Here is a 7744-nt window from a genome sequence, read left to right as displayed (position 1 = left end):
GAACTGGAGTTGTTCAGTCTGGAGAAGAGGAGGCTGAGGGGAGACCTTATCGCTCTCTACAACTATCTGAAAGGGGGTTGTGGTGAGGTGGGTGTTGGTCTCTTCTCCCAAGTAGTAGCAAAAGGACAAGAGGAAATGGCCTCAAGTTGCGCCAGGGGAGGTTTAGATTATATATTAGGATGAATTTCTTTACTGAGAGAGTGGTCAAGCATTGGAACAGGCTGCCCAGGGAGATGGTGGAGTCACCATCACTGGAAGTATTCAAAAAATGTGTGGATGTGCACTTTGGGACATGGTTTAGTGGGCATGGTGGTGTTGGGTTGATGGTTGGACTTGATGATCTTAAAGGTCTTTTCCAACCTTAATGATTCTGTGATTCTGTGAAATAGTTTGCAAGGTAGCAGTAGGATGAATTATGGCAGTCAGTTACCAAAATGCTTTCCTAAAAGTTGGAGGCCAACCAAGCCCCTGTTCCACTCTCTGTGAATGCTGCACAGCCGCTCAGTGAGGAATCCAGACAGCTGTAAGCCATTTTGGCACCTGGATATTGTCAGCAGAATTCTGTACAAAATTATCCTAGCAGAGGCCTGTAAAATCCAACATCAAGTGCAATCACAATGACTTTTTTTTTTGTCCTAGATGCAAGTACACACGAGAACTGCCAAATTATCTTTGTGCCTTGTTTTAATAAAACAATCCAGCTCATTTCATATGTAATAAATTCATTAGGCTTCCAGGTTTTGTTTTAAATTACAAAAATCAAGCATATTTTAACAGAATTCATTTAAATACTGTACTTTTAGCAATTAATAATTTCACAGTTCTGTAAACGTGCTTCACTGCGCTGTCTGACCTTTGAAGGGTTTGGCTTGGTGAATTCATACCAGCTTCCACCACACATTTCAGAAGGCAGCTTGCAATGACGTCTGTAGAAACATGATACAGGAGGATTGCACCGCACACAGGTCTGTCGCAGGCCCTTGCCCTGCCCCATCCATGGTGCCCTTCTGCCTCACCACACACAAGAAAGCTGCATTTCATGTTAGAGCTCCAGGTCCTGAAGATCTCCCCAGCTAGGTCCAGTTTTCACTTTAACATTCAGTTTTACTGAGAGTTTGATGGCGTTTTCCATCTCGTGCTTGACAATCTGAGCAACCTACAAGAAAGTGCTAAATGTCAGATGTACATGTAACATCAATGCTCTGGTTTTCTGTCAGTAACTGGGGTGGTCAGGCACCTGGAATCCTCTTCTGCATTTATTTGCACTGACTTACCACTGATAGGAATGCAACCAAACATTTTAATCCCGATTAGGGTTTATGAATGGAGAAACTGTATAAAGCCAGGAACATTTTATGCAGCACAGACCTGTGACTGGTTCCACGCTGTTTAAGACTACTTAAAAAAAGAGGCAAGATTAAGTTTCCATTAAACACTTGAGAATCCTGCAGTCTCCTCTTTCACTCAGCTGCATAATTCTTCATGGAGTCTGTTCTGAAAACTTCAATGCACTGAAAGCAAGACACAAAACAAATACACCAGAGGCAAAGAACAGTTGTTGTGTCAGCACAGGAGGCACTCTGTGAAACACAAACTACAAACCTCATTCAAGGTTTGTAGGGAAAAGCAAATCACATTCCATGCAGGTGCTAGAAATACTGCCCAGGTTCACCTTCCCTATTTTGTTGAGGCAACTCCAACGTTTGCTGCCCTCCAAAGGTATTTGTAAGACGACACTCAGTTCTGTACGCAGTTAAGGACCAGAAGATGTATTTGCCAGTGACTTTTTGGATTGTAAGAGACTGGATTTTTTTTACCTGACTGAAAAAACCTGCCCTGAATAATCGAACTCTTTCCCACGCCAAGACCCACACAGAGTCCAGCTGTCCTAGCTTGCTTATTTGAATGAATCTTTCAGTCCATACCCATCCCATGAACCCTTCCACAGCAGCATGAAAAGAGGCTTTGAAATGACTGTGAATCCTCATCTCGGCTAAAGGCCACTGTGCCAACATAGGAACTATTCAAACTTTCTCACCCTTCCATGTGTTTTCATAATTCCCTCACAGGTATCCGCAGGAGAAATTTCTCCACAGTTTTTACCTGGGAATGGAGGAGGGATTTGAGGAGATCAGAGTGCAAGAGTTTACAAACAGCATTAAGAACTGGGGGGAGATTTGTCTCCCAAAACCCTACGCCCTTACATACTACATTTCAAAATGATCTTGATAACCTAGAAAAATGCTTTGAAATAGGATGTAACTCAGCACAGACAAGTACAGGGTAGAAAGAAGCAGGGTAGAGAACTAAGATAGAAACAATCTCCTGTTCAAAAATAGGATGCAAAATAACTGCCTGGGCAGGAAAAAAATGGGGTTATCAGAGATTAAAAACTGAACTAGGCTTAAGCAAGGCACACTGTTATGAGAAAGGAAGCAAATGCAATCCTGGAACATAGAAAATGTTGCTTGTGTGACACAGATTAATTTTCCACTCTATTCAAACCACTCCAGCCTTGCTCAAGTCTGGGGCCCAGTATTTCAAGAGAAATGCAAACCATACAGAGGGAGATTCTCTGAGAATGGCCACAGGTCCAGCACACAGTGAGGAACATCAGATAAAGGCTGCTGCACCTAGAACGAGGGATGGTAGCTGCAGGGGAGACACAAAAACCTGCGTTGAGGTTCCTGGGGAAGCTGATGGAATGAAACGGGACACGCATCAACGCCCTGACCTGGGGGGCTTTGGACTCTGAATTTCCTGTACATTAAGCAAACAGCACCGTTTCCAGGGTTCTCAATGGTCAGCTAAAATATGCTTGGAAGAATACTGGCCACCTTAAAAACATAAATGCAATGATGCTGGAAACAAGCAAACAGTTTAAGAGCATCTAGCCTTTGATTCCTAATCTAGTCAATACCTCTATGTTCCTACCTGACTCCTTGTTGCTAGGGTCAGTTCAACAGGTAGAAGGTCAAGCCTCCTTCCACCATCTTTGGCAACATTATCACAGTCTTGCTATTGTAATAGCTCCCTATCTTCACTTTGACATTCTGCACAGAGTAGGAAAGCTCTGATGCTCCAGGCATTTCACAGGATCACAGAATCACTAAGGTTGGAAAGGACGTTCAAGATCACCAAGTCCAACCATTAACCCAACGCCACCAGGCCCCCTAAACCATGTCCCAAAGCGCCACATCCACACGTTTTTTGAATGCTTCCAGAGATGGTGACTCCACCACCTCCCTGGGCAGCCTGTTCCAATGCTTGACCGCTCTCTCAGTGAAGAAATTTTTCCTAATATCCAAACTAAACCTCCCCTGGTGCAACTTGAGGCCATTTCCTCTCGTCCTATCACTAGTTACTTGGGAGAAGAGACAAACACCCATCTCACCACAACCCCCTTTCAGGTAGTTGTAGAGAGCGATAAGGTCTCCCCTCAGCCCCCTCTTCTCCAGACTGAACAACCCCAGTTCCCTCAGCTGCTCCTCATAAGACTTGTGCTCCAGACCCCTCATCAGCTTCATTGCCCTTCTTTGGGCATGCTTGAGCACCTCAACATCCTTCTTGTAGTGAGGGGCCCAAAACTGACCTTTAGCACAAGAAAAGCAGGTATTACCCCAATGTGGTCTTTTAAAAGAGGCAAGCTAGCTCACTGATAGACTGCAAATGAAAACAGAACTATCACTAATGTTGTTTCTTTTACAAACCATTTGTAAGGCTACTCTGACTGGAACACAAATTCCTAAATATATGGAAAGATATTTTTAGTTTTCTTTTGTGCACTTTAGCAGCTGAAAATAAGCTACATCCAGCATCCAGCATGTGACCAAAGAACTTGTCTGAATAAAAATCGCAGTTGCAGCAGAAAAATACATGATTTACAGTGTAATAAAACTTCGGTGCCAGCAAGATGAAAAAAACCTCACCAATAGAGAAACCAAGAAAAGCTCACTTCTCTTTTTACTAAAAGACATATTGTAGTTCAAAAGGACTAACTAATTCAGGCCCTACTTTGAGTGGGGCTTAAGAGGGAGAGACTTCAAGATATCCTTTCCAACCCAGATCTTTCCACTATAGAATAATTTTAATGGTGCATCTGAAAGGACAGCAGGCAATATTATCACAAAAGAAAGATCCTATCTGGCCTAAAAACAATTAATCAAAGGGGTAAGAAGTACCCTATTGTTTCAGCTAGACAGAAATCCTTGAAAAACAAGAACATCTGGCACACACAAGGAAAGTCTGAGTCTAGGAAACATGCCTTGTGTACACACGCTGTCTTAAGTGATTGCTCAGAAAACCTTGGACAGAAATACATCTGAAGGAAGTTAGGAAGGCTGATAATAATTGCCCTGGAAGTTGAGGTTGTTAATGAAAAAATATAATACAATAAATAATAAGCAAATCCACTCACTTGGCCCCAGTTCTTCTGGGGACACCATGATAACTTGGAGTCAGCATCTAAAGACGTAAAAGCCTACACTCAGGGGATTTCAGTTTTCTACAGAAAGAAAATTAGGAGCCTTTTCATCTCTAAAACAGCCTGCCTCGATTGAAGTAGCAGATGTCTGAACAGAGCTGGCAAAACGAACAGAAGCTTGAATGGAGATTCAAGGGAAAAATTTTAAGAACAAAAGGTTTAATGAAACTAACAAAAAACAAAAAAACAACCCCCCACGCTCAGGCTAGAAAGGTCTAGGACTTACTGTTTGCCATGAGGAAATGTCCTTTTGTCATTAAAGATACATATGCGCAGAATAGAAGGGGGAGAAAGACATCCCCACGCTATGGAAGCACGCCCTGGGAGCCTTCCTGCATTTGTGCTCAGGACTTGGGAAAACACTGAGCTGCCAACACACGGCTAAAACACTTGCTACTGAAAGCTGTCACACAGACACCGCTATGCCCAGGCGCAGGAGCGTCTGCGCGGCAGAAGATCACAGACAGAGGCACATGAGCACATGGAAAGGTACCTTAAGTCCACACAGCACACTTATACCTATTGTGCTGCTAACCAACACCATAACACTCCTAACAGAAAGCCAGACAAGGTAGGGAATGAGGAAACAGGTACCACAAACACCGAATCCTCCTTTCCCTACACAGAGTACAAACCACAGCTGTAACAATATGTGTTCTGAGTTAGGGAGGCAAAAATACCTCCAAATGAGGAAAAACTTCCCCCTACACCTGTCAACAACATTAAACTACTTCACTCATCAAGTCTTGCAGAGAAGTTGTACAAACTACTGTTACAAGCAGCAAAGCACACATTGGAAAAATGAACTTTAGCCATGGGGATGGCTTGAGTGAGAAAATAAAAGGATCAAGAACACAAAATCATTTTTCATCCAATTCAACATTGTTTTCACAGACCCTTTAGCACACAGCAAGAGAGGATCCAGGGAAGAAAAGCCAAGCCCACTGAAGGAAGGTTTGTTTGAAATATTGTAGTGCAGTAGAGAGCTGAAAAAGCAACTGCACAGCTGTACCTGCATGACATCATCCTCTGCAACTTCATAGAGGAGCTCATCATGGAGTTGGAGGATAAAGAAACCTCCGCTGATGGGATGTAACATCCCTCTGTTTCTCTTCCTTGCTAGTCTTCCTACACAGGTGAAAAGCACAGTTTGTTAGATATACCATTATGCAAATACAGATTTCCTGTAATTAAAACAACCCTCACAGATTCCTAATGCTGAGAAAAAGAACACGAGGAACTTCAAAATGAAAAAGCCCATGCCTACAGATCAAACCACAAAACATTACTATCCTATCAATATTTGTACAGCTAATGAGGGAAGAATGTTAATGAAAAGCATTTTAGATATAATTATTTCAGCTTTAAATTACAAATATATGAATCAGAACAGAAACAAGAGACATCTCCTGAACCATCTGTTTTAAAAGTAAATTTTAAACAAAATCATGTCAAGTTTAATCAGAAGTTGGGTTTACAACATCCTCTCTGGCAATGAATTAGGATTCTGCTTTTCTTCAAAAATAATTTTAATGGCTAGTCTAAAAAGGCAGCAAGCCTCCTCCCAAATGCAGTTATCTAAAACAGTAGCTACTACTCCTGATTAAAAAAAGGAAAGAAAAAAAGAGCAGGTTTTGAATAAACAAGTAAGCAGCTGGCAAAAACAGGATCCTGGTAGGCCTTGCCTGACAAAAATAAAACAGAACAAACAGTTCCATGGTAAAAGCTTTCAAAAAACAAACAAATAAAAAAGCCAAACAAAAAAAACAACCAACAAAACCAAAACCCCAAAAACAAAACCCCCAAAAAAACAAACACAGCCTCAAACACACACTCTCAAAAGTTATTAATTTCTCAGGTCAGCTAACAGAAGGACTCCAGCTCACAACTACAGGAAGGGTTTCACAGCATCATCAGTTCTGCACACAAGCCTCACACTGAAGCAGCGATGTTAAAGAAGCCACATGATGCAGGATGCTTCTCTGATGGCACAGGCATTTATAACCTGCTGAAACAGAATTCCTTCCAGTTCTTGAAACAGCTAGTATCAGAGGAGGGAAAACTGTCACAAACGCATCCACTCGCCTTCCTACAATTACGTTGGCCAAAGGTCAGTAGCTTCTGCTCCTGGAAGAGGTGGGAAGTTCTGCCAAGCACATGCCTTCTACTCATAGCAGACCTCTGAATCTTGTCTTTCTAAAATAAAAATCCCTGACATATTTTTAGAGGTTCGGCAATTAATTATTTAGTTTTCTTCCTCAGTCCTACAAATCAGACTCTTCATATTAAAACAGCATCATGTTTCAGCTGAAGTATAGGATCTATCAGAGAAATATAGCACTCCATCCCTTAAGTTGTCTTTCTAAAAATATATGACTGATGAAAAAAACACTGTCTACATTCTGCTAAAAAAAGAGTCTTCGTAGCACTCCTCTGGGAATGAGTACCCCAGCACAGCTTTGCTATCTGCAGCCAGAAGAAATTTATGCTGATAAGTGCTTCATAAAACACTCTTATGGAGCCTCTGTACATCAAATTCCAGTCAACAAATTCCAGATGCAATTCTAACCAAAAAAAAATAAAGTATTTTTGGAACTAGAAGTTGTTCCACTCTCTTTTCACTACCTGTGAAGCCAGAGTATCTGCTCAGTTTTTCCTTCCTACTTTTGAATGGTGGCATCACAGACCATATCACATATGAATTCTCACTGCCAACCTTTGCAAGATCTGCTTTGAGGCAATTGGGGTTTCTGATCTGATCACAGCATTTGCTTTAGTTGCTATGTTGAGCAGACATTTTCCCTCCTTCCTTATGACTTTTTTTGCCTGTTAAACACAGAGTTACCGCTGTCAGGAAATAAAATGTCTCCCACCCCTAGCCCAAAGGCCCTAATTTTTAAATATAAAAAAAATTGCCTGCAAAGAAAAATTAGTAACACTGAAAGTTTTGCTCTAGTGTGCAAGGAAGAGGTGAGCATACCCGTCTTATCTCTCTGGAAGGAGCTCTCCAGATGTCCGTGGGACTTGATCACAGAGGAGAAAGCTTCCAGGCGTCTCTGAATGTTCACAGTGGCTGTTTTGACAATGTCTGCAGCAGATCCCTGAACAGTTGTATTCACAGCCTGTCGCTCTGCCTAAACAGATATAGTTGTTCTCAAAACCTACCCAAAAAAATAAATCAAATCCAGCATACCACATGTACTTTATTACAAATAATAAATACACAGCCAAATACAGGCATAGTAAAACCTCCAGATAAAG

The 7744-nt window shown here is 41.7% G+C and overlaps 1 protein-coding gene across 1 annotated transcript in view; it reads right to left on the bottom strand.

The window, feature by feature from the left end:
- Window positions 1-1042: 1042 nt before the first annotated feature.
- Window positions 1043-7744, bottom strand: part of POLQ (DNA polymerase theta) — a gene marked incomplete at both ends in the record, with an annotated part of 54797 nt that continues 48095 nt past the window's right edge. The window contains 3 exons of the mRNA XM_082014014.1: window positions 1043-1156; window positions 5496-5611; window positions 7464-7617. Of these exons, the coding sequence (XP_081870140.1) occupies window positions 1043-1156; window positions 5496-5611; window positions 7464-7617 (384 nt within the window). The remainder of the gene's footprint in view (window positions 1157-5495; window positions 5612-7463; window positions 7618-7744) is intronic.

The sequence above is a fragment of the Phaethon aethereus genome (genome assembly GCF_964289735.1).
Source record: "Phaethon aethereus genome assembly, chromosome: 1".
Lineage (NCBI taxonomy): Eukaryota > Metazoa > Chordata > Aves > Phaethontiformes > Phaethontidae > Phaethon > Phaethon aethereus.
This window is presented reverse-complemented; position numbering and strand designations above follow the sequence as displayed.